The sequence below is a fragment of the Toxotes jaculatrix genome, chromosome 23 (assembly GCF_017976425.1).
Source record: "Toxotes jaculatrix isolate fToxJac2 chromosome 23, fToxJac2.pri, whole genome shotgun sequence".
NCBI lineage: Eukaryota > Metazoa > Chordata > Actinopteri > Toxotidae > Toxotes > Toxotes jaculatrix.
In genome coordinates this window covers 12,011,342-12,038,892 of record NC_054416.1, presented here as the reverse complement: position 1 = coordinate 12,038,892, position 27,551 = coordinate 12,011,342, and the positions used below count along the sequence as shown (strand labels likewise).

Genomic DNA, 27,551 nt, shown 5'->3' with positions numbered 1-27,551 from the left:
CCACTCTTTTCCTCTCTCTGTTTCGCATACCCTCCCTGTCTCATGGGCATGGTCTTCTGACTCTGCATGGGTGTGTATGTGTGTGATGTTTTTTTTGTCTTCCGCAGTTTGTGTACAGTAGGGTGTGTTGGTGTGTGAAAATGTGTGCGTGTAAATCTGTGATTGTGTGTGTTTATAGGTGTGACGCTATTTATAAGATGCTTCCTCATGCTCAGCTAAGACTGTGAGGTGGTTACGCGTCTCTGTCTCACACGTGAGTCTGCATCCTCTGTGTGTGTCGGCTGTGGGAGTAGTCAGAGTGTTGCGAGGTGTAGGAGAAGCGAGTGGAGCTGCCGTACTTCCCTAGTCCAGTCTCTGATCCCGAGGGAGCTGGGCCCCCAGGACCAACCCCGACTCCAGGGCCCCCCACCCCAGATCCCACCCCGTACATCTCATAGGATGGGCCAGCCTCCAGCGGGGCCAAGCTGGATGGGGCGAATCCCATGCGGTAGGTCTGGTAATGCGAGGGGTATCCGTAGTTGTCGTAGGCCAGCTGAGAAGTGGAGTCCAGGAGGCTGCATTCCCCTGGGAAGTCGCTGGCTGGGGGGGCGGGGTTGGCAGGGGGCTGCTGGCTCTGGCCCCCACGGGTGAAGGTGTTGAACTGGGCATAGCTGATGTGGGACAGTCTGGATGGGGGTCGGGGGTCATAGCAGGCCTGGGGGCGGCCAGGGGAGGTAAGGGGTCCGGGGGGACCGGGGGCTCCTCCGCTGGCCGTGGCTCCTGAGCCGCCGGCGCTGCTGCTGATTGATGCAGCTCCCCCCGGTGTTCCCGCAGGGGAGCGGTAGTCAGAGTAGTGCATGGTGGAGCGGGATGCAGGGCGGCCTTCATCGTGGGTGGAGGCTCGAACATTGTAGTAGCCATTGGTGGGGTCCTGAAGAGAGAGTCAGAGAAAGACAGCATGAAACACAAGAGGGTTATGGTCAAAATAATTTCTGAAATGCCAGAGTACGGATCCTTCAGGTCAAGATAAAAATGTAATTTTCTGTATTTTGACATCAAGGAGCTGTCTCACCAACATCTACATCTGTTTCAGTTTTTGTTTTGGCTGTGCCTCCATTTCCTTTGGAAAGAGGATCCAACACCAGCACACTCAGAAGTGATGTCTTGGTATGTATACAGACTTTTTAATATAACTTCTGCCACGTTTCCAATGTGAGCAAACCACACACTCAAAACCTGCTTTGAAACATTACATTATGTAGAATGGAATTGGATCCCAGCTGAAATTTAAATATCAGTGTTTTATCCCAGGCTTCTTCGGCAGATCCCTCCCTGTCAACGTGCAGGGTCAGCCCCAGGTTGTCTGGGTGAAGGAAAGATGCTCTCTCTGCTCACTGCACCCCCCCATCCTGCTGAAGGCTCTAATGTTGATGTTTCTGACACGACTCTACCATCTCATTGCCTCTCACGTACCCAGACTTCTCCCCCCAACCCAACTTTGTTTCGCTGCTTTGGTGCTTCAGGCAGCGGGGGGGGGGGGGGGGGGGGGGGGGGGGGGGGGCAGACTGTTTTTCTAAATAAATAGAAAAACAGTCTGGCTGAGGCTGTTGTCGGGGTGATCTAACCACCTCCTGGGGTGGATTCATGTCTGCATGTCTTCAAAGTGATCCAAGGCAGCACACCAGCTAGAGGGGCGGCGTGTTTGCCCTCACAAAATATTCATGGGGGGGAGTTTCAGCAGAACATTTTGGCAGCTTCACGCGTGAAAATACATTCATCACCTTAGCCCAACCCCATGGTGTCAAAATGTATAAATGATTCATGTCAGCTGAATGGGCAGAATAAGCCTCAACTTCCTTTGTTCTTTTTCAATTTTCTTTTCAATTTGGTTTTTTGTCCCCCTCTGTGCTGTCTTTAAATATCTTCAAGACGAGTGAGCCAAGTTTCTAAGTAATCAGAGAAGGTGGTTGCCTCACAGTTGGACTGAGAGTGAAGGGCAGAGAGGACCAAAAGAGAAAGAAAAAAAAAAAGAAAGGCTGACTGAACTACAAAATGTTTGTCTTAAATATCCTCCTCTATTGTTCTCACAGATATTGAGTAACGCAGAGTTTAAAAATCTTCTACAGACATACCACCAACACATGAAACAGAACAACCAGCAACATGTTGCCCAGAGAAAACAACAAAAAAAACCACATCAACACAAACCTAACACACTGTAAACTGAAGAGGGTTGTCTGAGACAGCTGTACAGAGAGGGAATTTTGTATTGTAAGTCATTCATTGTTGGCTCACTGTACAAAACTGTACAGTACAATAGCTGCAGCTGTCTACTCAAATCCTTCTCCTTTATCTATGTCAGGCTCTTCTGTAGGCACATGTGCACCCTCTAGAGTCTAGAGGGTTTATATAAATGGAATTTTTGATTTTCAAATTCATGCTTCAACTTTCAGAAAACATCAGGTTTAAGCATTAAACCTTTTAGAGAATAGTCGTGAAATTACAACGAGCTTTCGCTTATCATGGAAACACTTGTTTTCCAAAAAGGGAAAATCCATATTTCTTAATACCACCACTGGGGAGGTGATTGATCATCCTCACGATGGGCGTGATAATACGAGATCATTCAGTGGACTCATTTGGGGATTTTGGGGATTTTGGGATCATATTTTTTTATGAATGAGGGTTTGTTTCAGATTTAAAAATCTTTGTGTGCAGTTCCTCTGAGTCTGTTTTACTCTCAGTGTCGTCCTAGGTGACAACAACCCTGATGAAAGTCATCACCATGTCACTAATGATTAGGATATTTGCAGCCCTTTGAGATATAATTAGAATGAAACCTTGCTCCAAAATGAACTCACACACAAGACCTCACTCTGACTTCAGCATAATTTCATGTCAATTGTTTATTCTGACTCTGTATCATTTGTGTTTTTCTACCTATGAGCGTCACTGTGATCGTAACCCTTCGGTACATCATGAGTGTTTCTGGCATCTGTGTGTTCTCACCTTTAGGTCGTACTCCTGGCGGGTGTCCAGGGTGTCGCTGCGGAGGTCAGACTTGAGCTCTATGTCATCTTTAAAGGGCTGATTAGAAGGAGAGAAGGACACAGAGGGGAGAAACTAAACCGTCAAACAACAAAAGAAAAACGAAAACAAAAAGGAGGAGAGAAGGTGGCACAAGGAAACAGAAAAGGGAAGGAGGCAACAGAGTGTGACAGGAAAAGAGAAAATGGAATTCAAAGTGTTAAAAAAGGAGCGATTACAAGGGAAAGCATTGAGTTTGTTTTTAGACAAAAGGTGTAGCCCAGGGAGAGGTTACTGAGTTAATATGAGGTTTTTTGTACAACTACAGGCTGTGTAAACAGTGTCCAGCACACAAGCACGCGTATCCCGCTGCTGCTCACCGAGTACATGGCCTTGACCATGCGCGAAGCCGTGGACACACTGCCGGAGTCCTCCTCTAAGCTGTGGGTCTCCTTGTTTATCGTCTCCACCTTGATGTCGGGCTTACCCAGCGTGACCCCACGCCGACCTGGAAGCAAAACACGGCACAGGTTGAATACAGCTGGACGCACGCGTCTGGGCCAGAGTGTTTTCATGAACTGAAGGGAGCGAGTTCAGAGGGGACCTATATCCATACGGTGGAGAGGGAAGTTGTAGGTGTTTGATTTTCTTTGCTGCGAGATCTAGAGACGAGGATTTAAACCACAATCCTTTAACCAAAACACAAAAACTCATTCAGTATTTGCAGATTGCTGATCGTCTTTATATTGTATGTGTAAAGCACATGGAGAGTATGACTCACTGCCTTTGCGCTGCCGGTAGAAGATAAGAACGAGGACCAGCAGAAAGATGAACAAGAGGATGGTAGAGCCGACCGTCCCACCAGCGATTATTCCCACTGGGACCTCCTCTGAAATGAGGGTGAGAAAGAGAGAGACAGAGATAGTGAGAGAAATTGTGAGTTGGGGATTGTAATGTCTCTTATTAGCAACACAAGAAAGATTTTAATGTGAGAAATACCTCTATGTAATGAACCTGGACCTGAAGGAGTCCCTCATCCCCAGTTACTGAGACAATACTTTGTTTTATTTGTCCAAATCAAATTCTGGTGTTGGGTACATCCTGATGAAACCACTGCAAGCTTTCTTATCCCAAAGGTATTGTTTTTAATAATTCATAACACACCAGTCTCCTCCAGGGTGATGATCATGGTGCCGGGGCCGAACGAGTTCCAGGCCGTGCAGTTGTAGGTGGACAGGAAGTCAGACTCCATCACGTTGTTGATGGTGAGGGTAGAGAGGACGCCGCCGCCCTCGGCGGACGATTTGCTCTGCTCCACCGTGTACCTCTCCAGGAGCGTCCCCTTCTCCTTCTCCCACACGTTCTCCTTCCACGCCCACACCTGCAGCACACACACAGGAGGTCATGTTAGATTGTATCGCAAATAGTTACGACCGATTTGTTATGAAGTTATTTATCAAACTCAAGGAGGATGTGTGATGAGATTCTAGAAACAGAGGGACACACCTGGCCTGGCTCTGTCAAAACTCTCCTACTAGCACCTCTACAGGTGTTGGACGGAGCCAGACTGCTGGCAGGAGAACCATATTTACCACACAGAAATGAGAGTGGTATCAATCTCCTTATCTTACTCAAAGAATACAAGAAAGTGAATATGTTCATGACCCAGAATTCCCACTGTTCCTTTAAGGACATGCATAATGCCAATAAACCTCACTCTTATTGAAAAATATTAATCTCATTCTGTATTATTGTGGTTTAATCTTGTCTCCCACATGGAAAAAAACAACTGAACATTTAAATCAATAAATGATTTAACTTAAACACATCCTATAAAAGTGTACGTCAGAATAAAAGACCGCATAAATTTACGTCGAACACACACTCATATGTAAACACACACGCACACACCGCATGACTTCCTCGGACCAGAAACCATTTGTATGTTTCTGCAGACAGAAGTGGAGGTGGGTGGGGATGACTGAGCTGGCGAGAATCTTGCACATTCTCCAACTTTAAAGCCACTAAAAGCAGCTCTATTATTCAGCATTGAGGTACCGTACTAAGGCAAGTTAATTATGTATAAGCCCACATGTTCCCATAATCTGCCCACTTATTCCAGAGAAGGAGAATCTCCTGGCTGAGGCGTTTACTGGGACAACTGTTCCTCTCCAGTCCTTTATATTTTATAAATCTTTTTCTGTCCCAACCTCTGCCACTTGCATTAGGAGCGCGCACTGCGAGTCAGGATGGATCAGTCACAGAAGCCGGGGAGCCAAAGAACTACTACTACTGCGTCTCTGTGATAGAGCCGAAGAAAGAAATCATCCGAGCTGATTTCTGACGCAGGAGCTAAAAGAGGAGCGGCTTAGTGTTAGTGTTGGTTTGTTTATGTGATGGGATGGAGGAACATTCTGGGAGAGTTTAAGGGTGAGTCACCACTCAAAAAGAAAAGGGGACAGTGGCTAAAAGCATTTACTGTGCAGGAGTGGAGCCATTTAGGAACAGGAAGGTACAGTAGTACTAAAATACAAATCACTGTAAGACTAAAGCAGGTACAACTTTATGCTCTTTGTGACCAAAGAATTTCCTTTTTTGGTCTTTTGTTGTCTGAATAATTGACACTGGGCTAAAATTTAGACATTTTCAGTGTTGGTTTGGTGCCAGAAATGTTTCATGGCACTATTATTTTTTCACTTTTTCTTATCTCTCCACTTACAATCTTATCTGGAGGAGGCGTACTGGCTATGTAGCACTTCACCTCTCCTCTCTCCCCTCTTACTGCATACTGGACTGGATCACTGGAGATGATGGGAGGACCTGCATTGGTCAAAATAACAGGACGTGTCAGTGTGTGTCACAGAAGGAAATTACACTTAAAATACAACAAACTGCAAAAAAACATATTCAAGCCAGCTGATTTCTCTCTCTCTTTTTTTAAACACTTTGACTTTACCAGGCCTGTTCAAGTGGAAACTGTATGATTTTAAAAATGTGAACTTTCTTTTTTCAATTACTGACAAACTGACCTTTTTGAAAGCACAAGATTTTCACCTACAAGCCTTGATATATTAAAATTCTGTGGATGTTTTCTGACCGTTGACTGTGAGCGTGACCTCAGTCTCTCCTACTCCAATCCGTGGGACGATGGCCTTACATACATACTGGCCGGCATCCGACTGGCTCACCGACTTCAGATACAGCTGGTTGCTGTTACTCAGAACCTGTGGGGGAGTGGAAAAAAAAAAGACACAAATATAAACAAGGCAAATCTGCTACACAGCAGGAGGGGATAAACAAAATAAAAGCCCACATGTACATAAGTAGAAGAGAGGCTGATGCACTTTGTACCTCCGCCTGTGTACCTTGTTATTTCATGTTGCATATTTGGATGTCTGGCCTTATTTCAGTATGTGTGTTCTACTACTCTGACCCCACCTGGCTAACAATGCCAACTTGTACTTCTGCTTTTAACCCATCACAAAGGTTTCGTAGTTGCCTAGCAACCACATCCATCAGGAAATTAGCTGTGTGAAAATTATGGCTAAATATGTAACCACCTGAACAAGAGCGAGAAATACCTGAACTAGACTTATTATAGAGATGCAGGTGAGGGCCAAGTTAGTGTCTGTAGTTAGTGACAAGGCAGATTTAATTTACTTTGCTGCAACTGCATTGTTTTTTTTTGGTTCTGGTATCTTCTCTCTCTTCTCAGAGAAAACTCTCTGAACTTAATTTAAGTCAACCCACTTCACCTGAACTGACCATTTATTAGCCAACCAGCCAGTGAGTCATTAGCAACCAGTGCTAATGTTTACATACACCTACTTGCCATGTCATCAGCTTCTGGATGGTGTAACACAGTAGATGTTAAAAACAGAACCGTGATGGTTAACTCTTGGCTAAAAATCAAATTAAACCAATGTTTGCTTTTGTAAACACAGGAGAAGAAATACTGTGAATGCAAGAACAAAGGAGACGTGTGCAAAGCATGAGCTCTTAGCTTCTTACCATGTTTGAACCCTTTTTGAACCAAGTGAGCGTGAGCGGAGGGTTTCCAGCCCATTTGCAGTTGAGGGTGACATCAGAGTCGACATCGACTGTTTTTGGCTGCGGCTCCACCAACAGGATTGGACCGACTGGAGACAGAAAGAGAGAGAAGGTTGTTCTTTGTTGTGTTTGAGTAATAATGCAGTAGGACTAAAAGGGAGATGCGGCTCTGAGGAGAGAGAAACACAACAATGGTGTGTTTTATCCCTCTGACTCCAGACTGCAGTGAGTGAAGTGGGCCACAAGTGATTGAACAAGGTGAGATGAGTATTGTGTGACTCACAGTGAACGTCCACCAGGATGCTGACGTTGGTCTTTCCCACAGCGTTGAAAACCAGACAGGAGACGGGCTCGGTGAAGAAAGAGTGGTCTGCCTTGGTGGTGAACACACTCTCCCTGGCACCCTGCAGCACCACGCCACCTTTAGCCCACCTAGGATTTAAGTACACAACACTGAATGCATCAAAAAACACACATTTAAACATTACATTTGCACTGGAACAGCGAATGTGACACAAATGAAAACCACAAAAATTAAAATGTCTTACATTTCTTTTTAAATGTCCAATTAAAAAGGGGTGAAACCACCAACGTTTTAAAGAAAAATCTTAGAAAACCAAACAGCAGCACTACATTTGTGTCATACAGTTTGGCCAGGTAACTGTTACTTTAAGAGGCCTAGTGAAAATGAGAATGTGTATGTGGAAGCAGACCTGTAGCCCATAATAGGAGGGTTGGCGTGAGCCTGGCAGGTGAAGGTGACTCTCTCCCCCTCCAGGACAGAGCGAGGCTCAATGGACAAGGTCACTGTCGGTGGATCTGGAAAGGAAGAGAGAGAGAGAGAGAGAGAGAGAGAGAGAGAGAGAGAGAGAGAGAGAGAGAGAGAGAGAGACTCATAAAACAAGTCTTACTACATCTAATGTATGCTGCAATCTGGAGGACAGTCTGATGCAAAATGGCTGCCATGAATTACTTAGTGATAGCCATAAAAACATTTAGCCTTTAAATTAGTGAGATATGTGATAATAACAATTTATGTAGTCGTAGGAGGGGTAATTTAATTGTATATTGGTTGTGTAATTCATCTTTCCTTTTGCCATATACCTATATTTCACCGAGTACCTGCATAGAATAGTTTAATACATCAAAAAGAAACAGTATTATTTCTTAGGTTAAAGCGTCTTTCCTCGATTTCTTGGCTATATATCCCAGAGCAGCATTGCTTACGGTGAACGTTGAGGGTGACGGTTGTGCTTTTGCCCGTGGGAATAGCCAGGTTGGTGGCCACACAGCTGTAGTTCCTCCCCGTGTCCGTATCAACGGGCTGGATTGGCAGGTAGCTACGTGTGGTCACTCTCTTCCTGTCTGGAAGCACCTCCTGATAATGGATAGAGGACAGAGGAAGATTGACGAAAGACTAAAAACACAGATGAAGTTTTGTAACTGTAAATACAGTTCACACGAGTGTGTGCGTTTAGTGTGTCTGGCTGCATGTGTGGCTTTCTTTTTTTTTTTTTAGACTTACAGTGGTGCTGGCGGCCCCCTCCACAGGCAGACCATCTTTAAGCCACTCGATCATAGAAGGCGGCTTAGCCCCTCGAGACACACAGCTCAGATTGTAGGACTCCCCCGCATTCAGCAACACCTCCGGACCCCCATCAATAAATGGGTCATCTGGGGGGACTGGAGCAGGAAAGAGGGCAGGGTTAGAAACCCAGACACTGTCTGACATACTTTATTTAAACATGTGCTGAGGACGTACTGAGGACGGTGAGTTTGGCCCTCCTGGACCTCAGCGCAGCATCAGGGGCCTGACACTCATACAGGGAGTCATCGGACAGATCAGCTGACAGGATCTCCAGGTTGTACTGCCCCAACTCCTGCACACGCAGCACACGGTACCTGGGCCAGGCTGGGACACACAGACAGGCATAAATGATCATGATACCTTTTCAGGAAACACAAACACAAGCCAGGTTTCCACCTCAGGCCTGCATGATGAGTTTTAGATCTCAGTTGAGAGGCTTTTTTATAGCAGTTTTCTTAGATGCTAATGAAGATATTTTACTTTTTCCAACTCCTAGGCTTCTGGGCTGCAGCTGGTTGAAGGTTAATTTATGTCACTATATCTTTAATATTCAAAATGTCGAGTACAAAGTGCTGATTCATGACATGTCTCAGGATCCTCACATACCCATGTAGTCTCTATGAGAATTTGAAAAAAACGCAACACCATGCAGCTTGTTGCAGTTCAGGCTGATAAGAAAACATCACATCTGTGTCACACACGAAGCAAAAAATCCGACTTTTTCTTCGCCGGGGGTTTATGACACCAGAGAGAGCTGAGGCCACATGATGCGACAGATAAGCACAAACGCAAACACATGACCAAACATACACATTCACACAGCAAAATGCACACACACACACACACAAAACCCAGCCTCTCCAATCCTCCTTTTTCCCTTCCCCCATCCGCCACACTGCCCAGCTGTGTCACTGCTGTACATTCTCACCATTAGGTGGCATCCACGCTCTCTTTCACCAGCGGGGGGAAAAGATGAATGCATTATGACAACAACGTTTTAGAGGACTCAAATCGACTCCAGTCCATGGTGCAGAATTCATGTTTGCTGCCCAGACGTACATCGCATGTGAAATTCTCTGCTGCCGCTTCCATGTGCAGCCTCCGAACTGAGCTCTGTTGCTTGCCTAACCTTGTGTGTCCTTGTTTCTGCATGCATGTGTGCATGTGTGTGTGTATGCCCTGTATATACGTGCATTTGCATGTGAAATGTCGAGAGCGAGAAAGCGTATGAAAAGCCCAGAGACAGAGGGGGTGGGGGAGCAGAGGGGACAGAGCCTCATACACAAACATACACACGCACCCACTGAGTGTATGTGTGCATGAAGCGGCCAGTGTTCATTCACATGTTTTTATTTAAAAGCTTTGGCTTGAAGCACTGGACCATTACAGTAACAATATGATTAAAAGGAGGGAGGGAGAGACAGACAGAATGGAGAGGGGACAGACGAGGACAGAGAGACAGAGAGGGAGAGTGGAGAGAGGGGTTGAGAGAAAGAGGAGAGCCTGAACGGAGAGCGTGTCAAGCAAGATGAAGGTAACGGGAGAGAGAGACAAGGCAGAGAAGTTAAATGAGGAAAAGTAGAGAGGCCTCAGTACAACAGAGGCACAAGAAAGAAAAAGAACAAGAGGGAGAGAGGGGAACAAGGGATCTTAGATGAGGAGGTCACAGAGGAATAACATGACAGACAGTGGAGGAGAGGAGAAGAGAGGAGAGGAGAGGAGAGGAGAGGAGAGGAGAGGAGAGAGACCAGAGAACTAAAACGCAAATCCAGAATCATACCGTTCAGCAGATGACAGTGAAGAATGGAAGAAAACTGAAGAGAAGGGAAAAGGAAACGGTGGAAAGACCGTAACAGAAAGCAGAGGAATGGGAAGAGAAATTAAACAAACAGAGGGGAAAGAAAAAATGGTCTGAGGAAAACAATGACAACAAACACAAGGCAACAGCATGTCACCAATGATGCATTCCCTCTCTGGACCAATCAGCTAAAAATATGCCCACTCGTTTTGACTGGTAATCGCACAGGCCCCTTTGGGCTCATCAGTGCAATTCTGAAAATGCTTCCACACAGCGATGAGATGCATCGTTCCCCCAAGTTTTGTCAAAGTCAGAGACGCTGTGTCTTAAATTGCCGTTGTTGACAGAAGGAAAAGCGGGAGACTTAATAAATCAAACGCAAACATTTCATCACTTGGGACAAAAAAAAAAAAGGCTAAGAGAAAAAAACAGAGCGGCACAGAAGTATGAGGGCGATATATTAGCTGATGAATCTGCTTTTCAATAAAAATCAGATATTAGCCGGTCGGTATCACCCACTGCTTTTATGACAAAGGTGTTGATGTGATGCTCCTCAACCAAGTTGAAGGATGTCAGTCTGCAAAATGTGCCAGAGGGACCCTGAATTTCCCGTCAAACATTTGACGCTGTGTGCAGAAGGTAGCCAAATGTAACATCAACCTAAACAAGTGTTTCACAGTGTTTCACATTCTGATGTGATGGGATAGCTGCTGCAGTAGCTAAGCTGTCTTTCAGTAGCATGACAGTCACTAAAATGTCTTGGGGGGAAAAAAATGCTCTGTTGGCTCAATTTAGCTGCAACTAAAACAATCAGCAGCAAAAAATATTTTGTCAGCATACATTAGCCAACACAGTTAGAAACACGCAATGTCATACAAACACTGGGTGAGTGTGTATTGTTCAAGGTGCTGTGAAAGAGTTGTGCTTTGCTAACGTTTGGGAGAACCAAATAGCACACTGGTTACACCGTTAGCATTAGCCAACGGAAACGCAAAGACAGTAAGTCTATAATGCTGGAGCAAAAAAAAAAAGGGAAAAGTAACTTAACACCTAACATAGTTTAGTCTGACAATTTCACCTCCCTGTCCTCCACAGCCCAGCTAGACGAGCTCACGTACCTTGATTTTAAACCGGGTTTTATTCATTTAACGCTTTTTTTTTTTTTAAAGTTTTATTTAGCTCATCTTGTCCACTTTCTTCTAACTAGTCTTCACATACTCTCAATCACAGCATGTGGTGTTGGGGTGTTACAACTGACAGGGGGTGGAGGGGAAAAGCGTGTCCTCTTCGGTGAGCTTGTCCTAGCTGGTAATTTTGCTGTGCTGAGGTTAGCGTTTAGCTAACCGCTGTACCAATCATTAATCATTCATTTTAAGTTATGTTATGATCCGTTCACAACATTGGCAAAGTGTTTCGTACACGGAAATCAGCTGCTCCATTCCGGAGCTATCAGAATCAGCTTTGAAAAAAGAAATCTTAGTCATATGCTCGACACAGCGAAGGAAGCCAGAGGAGGCGTCATGGCGTCTCACCCTGCAGATCTTCTCCGATGCCCAGAGCCAGGCCATCTTTGGTCCACTGAACAATGCCCGAGTAGTTGAAGACAACACAGGACAGGATCACCCTCTGGCCCCGCACCACCGACTGGTCTGCTGGCTCCTGAGAGAACCTCGCTGTCCACACTGGAGGTTGAGAGAAAGAGAGAGAGAAGAAGGGATCGGGAAAGAAAGAGAGGGATAAGTTAGGGACTTTCTCGTTTTCACAGTGTACACACTGCAGGCAGGCTACTGTAAAATCACCCCAACCACAATTATAGCATGTTATTGAATCTGTGGTTTTATGGTTAATTGATTAGAAACTGCGATCCCCCAGCAGCAATGGAATACCACGATTATTGCCATCTTTGATCACACTATGGCTTGCGGCCATTAACTGAGCGCCGAGGAGTAAAGGACGGCTTGGAAAGACGGAGGTGTCAAAGAAAAGGAAATCAGAACAGAGTTAAAGAAGAAGAAGAAAGTGAAAGAATGAAGAGGAAGAGGCGGTAAATGCTGACTCAGGAGGGAAGAGCTGGGAGATCAAACGCGCAACTTCAGCCATAGGGTCTCTCACACCCCTTTTCTTCTCGCTCCTGACTTTTATTTCTTCAAAACTCTCTGGCCCTCCCTCTCGTCTCCCTCTGTTTCTCCCTTCTTCATTCCTCCCTATGAGTCATCTCCCAGGCTTCCACTCCCCAACAAAAAAAAAAAAAACTACAGTGGCTGTCATTGTCTACTAGACTCTCTCCTTCCAGTGTGTAGTCCACCGCCACAGCAGACAGACCAGCGCCGTGCTGGCCCACCGACCAACTCTCTAATATGAGGAAAAAACAAGACAAAAAAAAAAAAAGCCCTCTGCTATTGTTCCACACTGTATGATGACAAGTTGTAATTAGCTGTCCCTTGAAGACATGACACCCGTATAATAGAGGAGAGGCAATCACTGTGGAGGATTTGCATCTCGCTTTAAATTTTCATTCTTTCCATTCTGCCTCACGCTTTCATTTTTCTCCCCTCTCCCACTTGTTATTTCGAAGAATATCGTACAGTAGATCATTAACCCAGTGCTGCATTGTACACCCCCCTGCCCACCCTCCACCCTCCTCTGCCATTACCTCTCTCCTTCTGTTCTCTCTCTATAAGGTTGTATGTCCTTTACCCAAATTGCTTTCCTTCACTCTCTGCTTTTCCCCCCATATGTATGCATCCCCACTCGCCTCTTTCACTTTGTACATCTATAATGCTGTCTATGAATGTCCTTTTGCCTGCACTGATTTTCCCTCTACCTCTCCCTCTCTACAGTATGTACGCACCTCCTTCTTTCTATATACATATATAATGCTGTATATGTCCTTTTACCCATAATGCTTTCTATTTCTGTGTTCCTCCTCCTCACTGGTTGGAAGGGGGTTAGAGGCGGACTGTCACAACTCATTTATCACATTAAATATCAGCCCTCCAGCACTTTCTCTCTCCCTCTCTTTTTCATTCCCCTGTTCACCCGTCTCTCTCTTCTCTCACTTTTTCCCGCACTCCCTTTTCTTCACCTCCTACCATTTACATGTCTCCTTCTCACTTGTCCTCTCCACTTTTTTTATCACTTGTTTTCCCCTTCTCTTTTCCCTTACACTCCCTCTCTCATTCCCCCCCCCCCCCCCCCCCCCCCCCCACCTTCCCATCTCTCTCACTTTTTTTAACAACTGCCATATGCCTCCGCACCCCACCTCCCGCCTCCCCATCATGACCCTCCGTCCCTATCTCTCACATTTTCCTTCCCTTTCACACACGCAGACATGCACTCTCCCCGTATCATGTCCGATTTGGTGTGATTTGCAGAGGTACAATGTGCCTGATAATGCAAAAGAAGCCAGTCATGCAAAAAGATTTCCATACCAATCACACCAATGGCTTCTGACATTAATATTCCAAAGATAAAGGAGATGTGCAAGGATACACGGTGAAAAGGGAATCAGATGCAGATGGAGCTTTGCAGCATGCATACCTAGAATAATTCAGCAATGAACCAAAAAAACAAAAGCAGCCCTTAATTTGCTCCCTGAAGAACGTCCAAATTAACAGGAGTAATGTATTAAGATAAAGCAAAGCAAAACACAGCACAGCAGCAACTATTGGACAGGAAAAGTTCAGAGGTAGAATCATGTCAAATAAGTCACAAAGCCTTTAACTGTGAACACTGTAAGAAGGAACCACACGTGTGCACGTTCTCACCAGCCACCAACCACATTAGCTCAAAGTTATATGATTCTTCTAATGGCTCCAAGAAGCCGAGCTGACTGAGTGTACGAAACTACCAACTTCTTTAAAGACACATGATGTCAATGTATTGCTTACACTAGAATTTAGGATCTGTTTAGTGTGACTTCTTTTAATGTGCTCATCCTGCTCAGCAGGATCCAAACCTGCATTTTCTGGCTTCAGGCAAAGTCAACACTCAGCGCCCTGAGACAGACTTCTTCAAATTTATTCTTTTTGTTCAACCAATAATCCAAAACTCAAAGATATTTCATTTACACTGATCTGCTTCGATTTGTTTTAAATGATTGTTTTATGCACTATTTTTGCAAAATGTAATGCATGCTGCAATAACTGATTTTTAGGCCACTTGTAGGCAGAGGAGACAAGATGTAAACACATTACCGGCAAACTTGCTAGCAAGCAGTTGCTTATTTAGACTTTTAGCAAATCCAGAGGGACTCCAGAGTCGGGCAGTAAATTCTCTGTGGGTTTGTGAGCGACCTCTTTCACTTAAATGTAATCATGCGATCCACTGTAAATACAGAAATATTGATCATAGCTGCTTTAAGAGCTGAGTGATGCTCCACGACAAATCAAAAGGGGATGCAGGAATCGATGATTGTACATGTTTATTTTGTCAAGATTTGTTGAGAATTCTGGGCTGAAGGAGGAGTTTAAATGCACCATGTGTGTGTGTTTTGAGCTGTTTGCAGCAGTCACATAGGATAAATGTGATGGGGTAATGGGTTTGGAAAATGCATAAAAAGAAAGATATTTTGGAAAAACTGCGATTATAGACAAAGAGTAATTCTAGACAGAGCACAGATTTTGTCCTTAATTTCCTGTATACACCCTCATTTCTTAAAACTTGCCTTTGTCTAATGCTAATTAGCGGAAAGTACAGTGTGGACTTACACCATCTTAAAAAAGCATGAAAAGCCTTTTCTCAGATATACATGGGTGTAAAGAGAGTTTAGCGAGGTTTAAACTACCCCGCAACCTCGACAGTAGCCTGAGGGCAAGCAAATCCTTTCCTCCACCACCTCAGATTTGCTCGCTGGAGGTATTCCCTCAACTGCCTCTGTAAACCACGAACATAATCCAAACCGAATACTCCTGAGTGGAGGCTACACAATCTGCGGAGAAAAACACCCATGCAAAGGCTGAGGACTGAAAACACTGACTCATTTAAACATGTGCTCCTCGCCTTCTGATTTCCATATTACCCAGTTAACACTTGTCAACATGAGTGTATGCGCTTGTGTCCGTGTGTGTCTGTCTTTAAACACGTAAATCTACACCCAGAGAGCAGTCAGAGCTAAGGCAAGACAGAAGAGCGTATGCAAGGGAGCTTGTATTCTTTCATTATGTGGGTTATGCTGCAGTGACAAATTTAGAGTGTGTCCTGATTTCCTTGAGTCACTGATCCCCAAGATACCAACGGGAGACTCCAAGCACCCTGTCCACACAAAGACCACGGTCACAAAGAGCTGTGACCATGACCACGTGCACATTTAGACACACACACACACATGAAACCAGGCAGCACAGATGACCTAACCCTCACCACATGGGCTAACCATTTCCTGTCAACACACACACAAACATAACCAGGCTAAACCCCAAACATATAATCGACACGTAGAGGCGGTTTCCTGAACATAGATTACGCCACGACGCGGACTAAACCGTCAAGCCAGCAGAGCATCTCCATCTCCATTGGGAACGGGTCTCAGTTTAGTCTAGGATTAAATACAGCCCTAGTCAAAGTTTGGAAAGGGATTAGGATTAATCTGGGGCCGAGGACAACAGCCCATGCAGCCACTGTGACACCAACCTCGGCTTGTCAAAGCAGACACAAAGCCGAAGGCAAGCACGCACTGCCTTGCCGGGTGACTCACCAAAAGCATGGCCACACGCCGCCATAGTGTGAACCACCACAGCAATTTAGCCCGAGAGCACCCCTCGCACCATGCGGTGGTGTTTTAATAGCCAAGGTAATGAACCGTCAATTTGTTGCTGAAAATTACTGAAAGGATATACGCATGCAAAGATGTTTGGGCTATTTTTAGTAAGTGTGCTGCTCATATGCCCTGCATTCTTTAATTTGCCGCACACCCCGCTGTTCGGTGGTGAATGTCAAAGCTTGCTTTTCAGCGTCTCTCTGAATGGGACAGCAGACATGGTTGGAAGTGATGCCATGCAACAGAGGACTTCTGGGAAAGGTTCACTGGTGGCATTCAGCCTCATTGAATCAGATGCTATTAAATAAAATGCCATTTGTATGGATTGTTATGCATCGATCTAATTATCTTTGTGTCTGGCCCCCCCTCACCGAACCCCCTCTGTACCCCTCCAACAAAGTCCCCCTGCCTTCCTCTCTCTCGCTCCTCTCCAGCCAATCCCGCGCTTCGGCTGGATCACAGACTTGCGTCACCATAGCAACAGCTGACGTGTAAAGTAACTGCCCAAAAAAAGTTTTCTGTACGAGCGTGTCCGATGAGCGCACACGTGTATGTGCATCTGTGTGTCTGATGAAACCCTCCCTTGTGCTTGGTACACCCATTTTTCTGAAAAAAACATTTTTCAATGACCTCATCCTCCCTCCACCTAACCAATTAATAGTCAGGCGGCCGCACTGGTCTCTCATTATTTCTCTCTTTCACCCTCCCTCCCCACTCTCTTCACTGTTAGTCAATCCGCTCCAAATTGATTTTGTTATCTGTCTAATTCCATATCGCCGCTGCGTGTGGCCGATGTGTTGGTGCTACGGAGGGGCTGCCTGAAAATGAGATGCAGGAACGGGAGAACAAAGAGACGGCGAGGTCCACAGACACAGAACCGTGAAGTGTGATGGAGGAGGATGACATCATTGTTCCAGGACAAAGTCGCAGCCATAGGATTCATGCGGCACTGACTCACTCTGACTCTCCCTGTTTGCTGTATATGACTGTACATACATCCAGCTGTCAGTTAGTCCGTGCACTGACAGATCTGTCCGCGCGTCTTGTCAGTGTTTGCATGAGACTGGTTGGACTTCACTGCTGCAGCGCCTTCTTTTAAAAGTTCCCTTTTAATTCAGTAAATGTATTGAAAACACAGATGAAGCAGTTTTTTTAGTTCCTAAAAAGCTGACTTGGAGATATGTGGGTTTAGTGCAGAACAGAACTCTGCATTCTAAGTGTATACATGCACCATATATGCATGCGTGGTGTGTACTATATGATGTATGTCATGTATGTGCAGCTTCACTATTTTCATCGAATGTTCTGTCACCCGACTAATCAATAAATCAACCAATCACTTCAGCTCTAAACTGTACCCATGAACCACACAAGCATATGCAGTCCCTCCATCTATTTGTCTGGCCGTGGGAACTCTACCACCTGTGCCTGTCTTCTCTCAACAACATGGCCGCCTGGCAGGATGGCCATAATAACTCGTCACCATGGTGACGGCGCTATAGAAACAAGCGGGAGACATAGATGGAGAGGAGCAGGGAGTGAAAGGAGGCGACCCACTGAGTCTGCTGACACCGTGTCAGTCAAACACAAAGGTGACTCCTGGAGGTGGGGACGGAGCAGAGGGAAGATTAGGGCAGAGGGGAGAAAGAGCCAGAGAGAGAAAGACTCTGAGACTCCTTCCTTTGTTTGCCGCATTGTCTGCCTGCTCGCTCCCTTCCTCTGTCGTCTTACCTTGCCGTCCTCCCCCTTACTAGCAGTCAGCGACCTCTCTCTTTCTTCCTCTCTTTTGTGGCCTTGCCCCCTTCTCATTCGCCATTCACCTCCTTTTGTCTGGCAGGCATCTACTTAGAAATTATCACTCCTCCTCCTTCCATCCTCCTAGCGCCTTATTGCCTTCTACCTTTCCACCTTCAAGCATATCTGCTTCTCTTTCCCTCCATCGGTCCTTCCTCTCATTCCTTCTCTCCATTACTATCAAAATGGTTGCTGTGGAAACAGGTTTATTTGGAAATGGCAGGAGGAAAATTAGTGCTGCGCTCTGTCTGCCCATTTTGATACTACTATGTGCATGAGTGTACATATGTTCCCGTGAAGGTGTGCACACTCATTTTGTGTGTTTGTGCAGGCAGAGCGTGAGTGCCTGCGCCACCCTTCCATTCTCCGGGGTTCCTCTCATACACCCATTTCACATCTGAAGAGCTTTATTTGTACCAAACCTCTGTTACAGACATTGTTACCATGGCTACAGCCAGTGAGGACCACTGACACAATGATAGACACAGTGGCCATGGCAACCCCAGGATCAGTGGTGGGTAATATGATAATTCATGGATGAGGTATGTGACACATTACGGGCACATGAATATGCTCAAGCGCTGGAAAGCCGGGCCGGCCGCTGGTAATCCACGAGCCTTTGTGCAGCCAACATGCCGAGCGGCTGACAAAGAACGCTCCGCTGTAACCAAGGGTGACCAGAACTAACAATAGCTGTCCTCTGGATAGGCTTGAACAAGGGGTTACATACATTTCAAGCTGCTACTCCACAGTAGTGCGCTGTGTAGCTTGTAACGCAGGGGTCGCTGCTGAATTCAACTGGCACAATCAATATCATGATGAATCGATAATTCACAGCAGTGGTTCCCCATTGATTTTGGGCAGCGACCCGTTCCTTAAGCCACTCCGCCTCCAAAAAGCCACGTGATCTAGCAAGTACACATCCGGCCCATCAGCTGTGACAGCTTTCAGATGGTCCGCCCATTCACCTCACGTTACAGTACGGCGCAGTGATGGAATCCAGCAGGACTATTTTACAAGCGGTGTCCCGTTGATAAATCACCTCCTCCAAGGTCTGCTTTAATTCAATCCAGTGCAATCTAATTTTATTGGTATGTACTGTAGCTTCTTGCAATGTCATCTGTCACAAGCCATCCAATAAAAGCCCGGGGCCTTGACCCCCTAAAGTTAAGTAATATTCATACAGAGCCCCTCGCTAATATTACCTCAAGTGCATACTGTCACTTTGAAGAGGAGGCTTCTTTGTTGACAGCAAAAACACACTAAAAGACTAGAAAGCAAAGTGAGTGGGGTGCTAATAAAGCTGGAATGCTGATAGCTGGTAGCATTAGAAAATACAGTTTGTTTAATAAATGGATAGATATATGGAAGCTAAATAGAGACCAAATCTTAAAATCACCTAAAATGTCTGGGAGAAGCCTCTTAGTTCCAATAAGGTGAAATCTTAATGCCACACCATAGAATGATATTTTAACCGAGAGTGTGCTTCCAGGTTTATGGCAACAGGTTGGGGAACGCTGCTCTTTCCCGTTTCATCATGTCAATGCCCTGGTGCACAAAGCTGGGTTTATCAAAAACTGGCTTTCCACAGAGTTCTGACCTCAACCCCAATCCAACTCCTTTGGGATGAACTGGAATAGCCAGACCCCATCACCCAACATGAACGGGAGCAAATCCCTGCAGCCAGCTTCCAAAGTCTTGAGGAAAACCTTCCCCTGAAGAAAGGAGGCTGTTACATCAGCAGACCAATGCCCATTGTCCACAAACCTTTGGCCATGTAGTGTCTCTTCCATCAAATCGAGATGATTTTCTAAAATGGAAATTAAATAAAGTCTAATCTGGATCTAAGAACATGGGTAAACTGGGTTAAGGTAAGCTTAGCCTTGAGGGTACAGCATTAAGCTGACAGTGGTAGCCTTCGACAAAATAATGCATCTGCACAACATTGTTTTAATGACTGGATTCAAAGCCATTGATGATTATTACTATCAAGAGATTGCTCACTCATTATTTGTAGTCCGCAACAATTTAGCCTGCAGGCTGTTGTGTTACATGACGAGGAGACGGCGAGCGCTGCGGTGCTGTGGTAAACGATTTAGTGAGACGGCTGACCCTAATGTTGTTATTGTAAAAGGAAGATGGATGGAGAAAGTCAAATCTCTCTCTTTCTCTCTATCCCTCTCCTTCTCTCTCTCTCTATCTCTCTCTCTCTTTGCCCTGTCCCTTGTTGAGGAGCAGAAACTGGGAGAGCGGAGAAATGAAGTGACATCATCAGCGTCAGCCACATTCCTGCGGAGGGAGGGGGTGAGGAGGAGGGGGAACAAGGGGGGGAGGAGGAGGAGGAGGAGGAGAATGTCCCAAAACTTTTGAGGTTACAGGACCGACATCCCCCCCTCCCCCTAAACACACACACACACGCACACACACACATCCATTCTTCCTCCCTCAGCTTGTGTGTGTGTGTGTGTGTTCCAGTGCATGAGCTCCTCTTCCTCATCATGTGCTCCCTGTTTTAATTCATGTGCTTCTCCTCCTGTCCCCTCCCCCACCGCCTCCCCCCGACTCATACCACCCCCCCGCCTCCCCCTCCTCGCCTCTCTTTCTCTCTCCACCGACCAGAGGAATGCAAGAACCACATCTGGAACTTATTAGAGAGCAAGAGAAGTAGAGAGAGAGAGAAAGGGGTAGATGGAAAGAGAAGGAGAAGTAATGGAGGGGGGGGGGGAGAAGGAGGAGGAGGAGGAGGGGGAAAAAAAAGAAGTCCAGGAGGGGACAGAAGGAAGAGAAAGAATGAAGTTTGCTAAGCAGAAAAAGCCTCATGTTGTGAGACAAAGGCAAAGAAACAAAAAAGAAAGTTAACAGCAACGCCGATTAATGCCAATTAACCTCAGCGGGGACGGGGGGCAGGGGAAGAGCTCGGCTGGCACCTCAGATGTGGGTTCAATCACTGCCGATTCCAGCGCAAATGTAGCCTTTGAACCAGCCCCGACCATATTCTGTCTGAATGAGCAGCTTCACTGTCCCCACTGAGGGAGCAGTCAAGCCTGAGTAATAGTCCCTTTCTCTCTGCCACTGGCCTCCCAACCACTCCTCCTCCTCCTCCTCCGTCCTCGTCCCTCGCTCCTCTCTCCCGGCTTGCTTTTCTTTTCATCCAGCACGCCCTCCTCCCACACTACAATACTTATCCCCCCCACCCCTCAAAACCCCACCTCACCACTTCTAAAACAAACACAAAAAAAAAGTCTAATCACTCTTGATCAAGCTTTACCCACCTGCCCACAAGACTACCCCTCTTTGTCCACCCCGTCCTTCTCTTCCACCTCTACCATAAACAACTTTTTTGTGTAACCTGCCCCCCCCCCCCCCCCTCCATCACCCCAAATTGGTCCTCGCTGCAGAATGTGGCCGCACAGTTTGGAAAAACAAGGCCAATAGATTCAGTCAGATGTGATAAAGTGTTCCTCTCTTGCTCTGGGGACTCTGCATAAAGAAACATTTTTAAGGGGATGTTTTTTTTTTTTCATTTTTCTTTTTATAACTTGGATGCCCCCGGCCTGTCAAACACAATCAGATTATGGGGCCTTTAAAATCCTGGGGCTTCACTCGAGAAACATTCACGTAGCTGCTGAGGATGCTCAAAGGAAGCGTGTATACTTCGGATTTAATTTATCTCTGACCACAAGTTTGATAACGAATTGTCCAACTAAATACTTCTGCACCCTATCAGGTTTTTACTGGATCATCTGAAAGCGTGTATGCAAGCCTCTTTGTTCTCCCAAGCCCCACTTCAAAAATCATTATAGGACACTCGTGTCCAGAGGAATGCCCTTAAACAAACATATCAACTGAGAGAAGCAATCAACATGTCACACATTGACAAACACCCGCCGGGACAGAAATGCCAAGAATTTGTTGATTGAATGGAGCCCAATGGGGAACAACAGGCGTGGATGTACATTATAACATTACGGGCTCCATTCCCAGATTGAGCTTTACAACTGGTTCAGTGGTTGCTTTCAGTGGCTGATGTCAATTAGAGATGCTTTTCGGTAAATAGGCTTCATTCAGATCCCGTAAAAAAAAAACACCATGACCCGAATTCACATATTAACGGTAGGATGCTCCACAGTCACATCTCGCTCGCTGGGATCAGAATTAAAAACAGACTTCTGCCTCGCTACATATGTCACTCCGGATCTCCACTCTCAGCCGGCGAGGGTTCAGTATAGCACCGCAAAAATGGTTCGTTAGCCTTGAAACCATGGCAGAGCGCTTTCAAAAAGCATCGCGTCGCTATAAATAGTCCTATAAGTGATAATCCACAAGATTCTCATTGGAGCATCCTCACAAGTTTTTGGCACTTTTTTCTTTATCAGCTACTTGTGCTCATATATGATCTCTACTCGCTGTAATCACAAACAAGTTCTTCTCACGCAGGTTTAGTGGTTATTTTTGCCGACCGTGTCCTCGTCCCTCGTCTAACAAACTTTAGAGGGTACATTTCTCCACATCTGCGTGAGCATAATGAGACAGGGGACTGGCTATGTGAGATTAGCTTGGGCTAACTACTCACTTCTTATTTTATTTATTGTGAGAACATAAAACAAATCAACCCCCCCCCCCCCCCCCCCACCAGCAAATGGAAAAGATTTCATGTGCTCGCAGTATCTCGAGTCAGTGTGTGTGACTCCAGAATAGAGAGTGGAAAAATTGGAATTTATTTAGATGAAAATGTCACAGATTATTACTGGCAAGTATGCATGAAATGCTGTAAATCAGCAGTTTTAACAGAGTGTTTTAGTACCGCGCTGGATTCTTTATGAGGCTTTTCTAACTTCGTTTTTTTATTTGAACTATTACAGCCCACTTTGAGTCATTAACATTACACATACAGTAGTAGAACCACTACTTCCCTGATCAAACAACCCTTGAGGAACCCTTCTTTCTCTGGGTGTAAAAGCCCCCCGATTGTGTCTGACTCTTCCAACATCTGAATTTTTTCTTTGCTGAGCACAACACAGGAATCCGTCTGAGGTCTATGATTCACAGCTCGGCCGCGTGATTCAGAGCGTACAGTAAGGGCAGGAGCAGCAGCAGCAGCAGCAGCAGCAGCGGCGGCGGCGGTGGTAGCAGCAGCAGCAGCTCGTGGCCTCGGTCCACACAAAAGGACAAAGGCTGACAAATGGTACACCTGCACTGGAGCCTTTGTCCGAGTCAGCATTTCAGACCAGTCTGGGCTGTAGGTGCAGTGCTGCAAGTCCAGCCTCAAGGCTCTCCTACTCATTAAGAAGTTAAAGGAGTGTGTTTGCAATGATTGATTATGCAGTAACACTTAACAGCTGTGTTAATGGTGGCTCTTGCTTGGGACTTATTACCAGGTTGGTATGTAGATACAAGGCCAGGATACTAAATCAATCACTCCAGTGGTGTTGCCACTAAAGACTTTACTACAGTTAGTCCTGGTTGCAGCTGTATCATTGAATCTAAATAACTTAAAAAACATTCTGATTCACCACAGCTTTAATTAGCTGCTCGACTAATAACCATGCACTCATTAGCACTAGTAGGCAATTACATGTGTGCAAATTGCAGGCCATGAAATACTGTTTTACTAGTCTAATAAAGAGATAAGAGTCTGGGTGCTCTTAAGAATGATGTTCCCGAATCTACAGTAAGTGTTATCTCTTTTGATGTGATGTTCACTTCAGCTCTCTCTGGATTATGCCTACCCCTCTTGTGTTTTCATAGCCAGACGCAAAAGCCACAGAGCAACATTCGAGACCTTACATCTACTACAGCATTTTAAATCTTTAAGTCATTTAAAATCAGCCCCATCTACAGCCTGCTAATCCTGTCTTCAGGAAAGCCTTCGAAAGCAAATATATTTGTGTCTGAGAGGCCAGCATGTAGTAATACTGGATTATACAGTTGCAACAGTGCAACAGACAATAGGACACATGGTTTCACACATGTAAAGGGCTGTGTGTGTGTGTGTGTATGTGCTATGTACATCTGTAGATGAATGTGTCATGAACACAGGGCAACAGCATGTGACAGAAACAAGGAGTCTCAATGGAGGGAGAGCAGGGGCTGTGTGCTTGCATGTTGCCACGCTTGCCAGATTGTGTCATATGTGGATTCACAGAGTGCCAGATATGTCGATGAAAAGGAATCTGCTCCTGACTACATGTAGGTTGTCGTGTGCTTGTGTGAAACCCCGGCAACACACCATGGGTGGATGCTGAGCATGGCGAGCCAGGCTGAGCGATACAAAGCCTGGCAGACACGGTGACATCATCCCTTTCTATACCTTCCCTTCCCCAAACACGCCCCCTACCTATGATGGAGTGGTCGACTGGTCGGCCAGCAGCCATCCGTGCACGCTCCCGGTCAGCCAAGGTAGACAATGGGTAAAAAATAAAAATAAAAAAGGGAGGTTTGCCCTGGCTGCGCAGCCACAATGACACAGATATGCCTCGATCAAACAGGTAGCTTAGAGAAATTACAACCATCCTCTCCTCCTCCTTCAACCTCCTGTCTCCTAGCAACTCGACTACAGCTGTGATTATCATAAGCCAACAGTCTACCTGGCACCCCACAGGTATGGAGGAGGAACAGATAGATGGGTGCTGCTGCTGCACACGCCTCATTGTGCTGCTGAAATGCACAGTGGAAGGCAACAGGGAGGGTTAAAATGGGCTTTCTGTCAGGCACTCAGGTAGGACACCAGGACAGGAGCAGAAATGGGTGGTGTGTGTGTGTGAAGGGGTGAGACAAGGGGGGGAGAAGGCTATATAAGATGCCTTTCACTACAGGATCACTACAGGGGCTTGGTAGCAGTGGTCTCGCGGACTGACAAGCCATTCAGATGCGATAGCAGTGTGGAAGTGCTGCTGGCATGTAGAGCAGCGCTGGTCAATCACTGTCATTCCCGTCACGTCCTCAGCGCCTCACCACGGTCCCGTCTGAATAACGGCACCGGGGGTCCGTCATAATATGCAAAAGGTCATTTAGGCCGGTGGGCGCGCATGCAGCAGTCATGTTCAAGTTGGACGCACGCACGTGCGCCATCGACCGCCCGCATCCGCACGCGTTCGGACGCACGCGACAAGGATAGATAAATTAATAAATAAAAAATAAAAGTGTGGTGATCCATTGCTGCGGTGAGGACACGCAGTCACACGCGCACGCACTCTCTCACGCTGCTGCACGTGCACTCACACGCGCACACACACGCCTAAGGTGATCCATTGCTGCGGTTCATAAGGGAAAGCTATGAAATCGTGGTATGTCTTTCTCTTTTTTGTCTCCCACATGCACATACACACACTTCTAAATGATCATCGACGGAGGGCTGTGTTTGCTTAAAAAGCCTCTGTAGCTTCACACAGTTTTAAATTTAAGATTTACTCAGCGTTAATTGTGCGCTTAAAAAAAGAGAGAAATTCAGTCTTACCAGTTTGAAAACTCAACACCAAACTCAGGAGCAGCAGCCTCTGCATGGTTCAGCCGACCAATAAGTCCGTTATGGGCTCAAACCTCCGTGAGGACAGCATCAAAAAGCGGGAGTTTACTGACTTTAACAATAATTACGCAAAGCACAATAATCCTCCTGCGTCGGTCCTCCTCGGTGGTCCCCTGACTCGGGTTGGACTGGCTCAGCTTTTACACCATTTCACTGCTTTTTTTTTCGCCACCTCTCTCCTCTGCTTTGCTCTCCAGCGACAGTGCGTTTTCTACTCTACACTGTGGAGGTGAGCGAGCAGCGAGGACACATTAAACGTCCGGTCGTGATCTTCAAAATAAAATCCTGAACAAAGAAGACAGTCATACTAGGACGGAGATATTCTGCATTTGTGGAAATAAAATCAATAATTTGTAATAATATACCATTAATACATGTAGTATTTATTTGACAGATACATCGTACGTTTGTTCTTACATTCACAGTGCGTAAATTTAATCTGCCTGAGTGCATAGTTTACAGCCTTCCAAAACTTTTGAGACTTAAGCTATCTTGCAAAACACTTTGTAATCAGCAAAACAATGTTTATAATTTGATAAATAAATTGAAAAAATAGTATATATAGTATATAATAAACATGTACTTTAAAATAACGCGGCTTTTAAAATGTTTGTATTTCCTGTTAGGGAACGCAAACAAACAAAGCACTGCCATCTCCTTTCCAAACAATAAGAAAGTTTTCAAAACAAATGAGATATGCTCTTTTTCACAACTTCCCCCTGACAAAATAAAATAAAACTAAAATTTCATACAGTGTGATCACGCTCTACTTCCGGTCCGTGCTGTAATCTCTCTGGCTTGACGTCATATTCTCATTAGCGGCGCATTCCTCTCTCTCTCTCTCCTCTCTCTCTCTCTCTCTCTCTCTCTCTCTCTCTCTCTCTCTCTCTCTCTCTCTCTCTCTCTCTCACGTCAGCAGCACCACAGCACTGCCCCCTTTTTTCTCTCCCTCTGGATCGAGCTCAGTCCACCACCGGCAAAAAAAAAAGAAAATACATTATGAAAAATAAATAAATAAATGAAGCAGCTTAGAGAGGCCTAATGATTTTTGACACATTCGCTGTAGTGGAGACCGCCCGGTTTCTCCTCTTCACAGTGTGCCATTAGGTGATGCAAATAATTGCAGGAGGGTTCAGCTCATAGGAAGTGTATCAGAGGACGCAGAACGTGCGTGAGTTTGAACAGACTCGCCTGATGTGAGTACTACAGATAGCACACTTGCAGAGATAGGAGATTGACAGTACACACGATGTCATGGTAATTTCAAGTCACACTGAGCTGTGAGATCAAATAAGAGCGCTATGTTAAAATATTAAAGGAGATTGTGTGTGCTGTAAGTGAGGAGTTATGGAGCTGGGCCTTTGGGAGAAATGAATACTGCAGGAATATCCGCATCAGTCCCGAAAATAATACTGACTATTTAGTGAGATAATAGTCAGGGTGATGAAATAGCCCGAACAGCTGATAAATAAACAAAGCGCGTCCTCATTCCTGTCACACAATGTAGGGCTACAGATTTTTGGGGATGGTTCCCCGTGATACTGTAGCTGTCTCCGCTCAGCAGGTCTCCACAGTGAGCCGGTTCCTCCCGTCTCAGACCGGAGGAGAAGTGACTAACGCCGGTGCTGGAGCGCCCCCTTGTGCCGTCGACCCGGACCGACCCTGCACGTTGCTCCGAGCACAAGTGGAGCAAGGATCCCAAAAATATCTGCGCACGCACGCACGCACACGCGCGCACACATTTCACCGGCACCTTTACTGGCGGGATTGAGGTGTAATCCTGATGAGAGATGTTAACCGTTTCAGTCTGAGATACTCACCTTTTTTTATTTATAAAATATAGAGTCTGTGCCCACTTTCAATAATACAAGTAATAATTCAAATGTAGAATGAATAATCGGTTCATTATACTCAATAGGCTGAGTATTTTGAGTGACAAATTAATTATATATTTTCAGTAATTTATCATTAGTTATTTTCTTAGCTGAGGTGCAAACAAAGGAATATAAATTATGCTCACAAAGAAAAAATA

The 27,551-nt window shown here is 45.6% G+C and overlaps 1 protein-coding gene across 2 annotated transcripts; it reads right to left on the bottom strand.

The window, feature by feature from the left end:
* Positions 1–65: 65 nt before the first annotated feature.
* On the bottom strand, positions 66–25,710 carry kirrel1a (kirre like nephrin family adhesion molecule 1a). Of its 2 annotated transcripts, none has more exons than XM_041031529.1 (15): positions 25,451–25,710; positions 11,975–12,124; positions 8,819–8,968; positions 8,582–8,739; positions 8,284–8,434; positions 7,770–7,875; positions 7,340–7,488; positions 7,018–7,145; positions 6,104–6,230; positions 5,726–5,826; positions 4,171–4,387; positions 3,788–3,895; positions 3,387–3,514; positions 2,989–3,102; positions 66–910 (listed from the first exon to the last, which is right to left on the bottom strand). In XM_041031529.1, exons 1-15 carry the CDS (start codon positions 25,494–25,496, stop codon positions 248–250), a joined length of 2,496 nt encoding a protein of 831 aa, XP_040887463.1. In that variant the 5' UTR covers positions 25,497–25,710; the 3' UTR covers positions 66–247. The 2 variants fall into 2 exon arrangements, with proteins under 2 accessions (XP_040887463.1, XP_040887464.1); XM_041031530.1 differs by having other exon boundaries at positions 2,989–3,066.
* Positions 25,711–27,551: the final 1,841 nt, after the last annotated feature.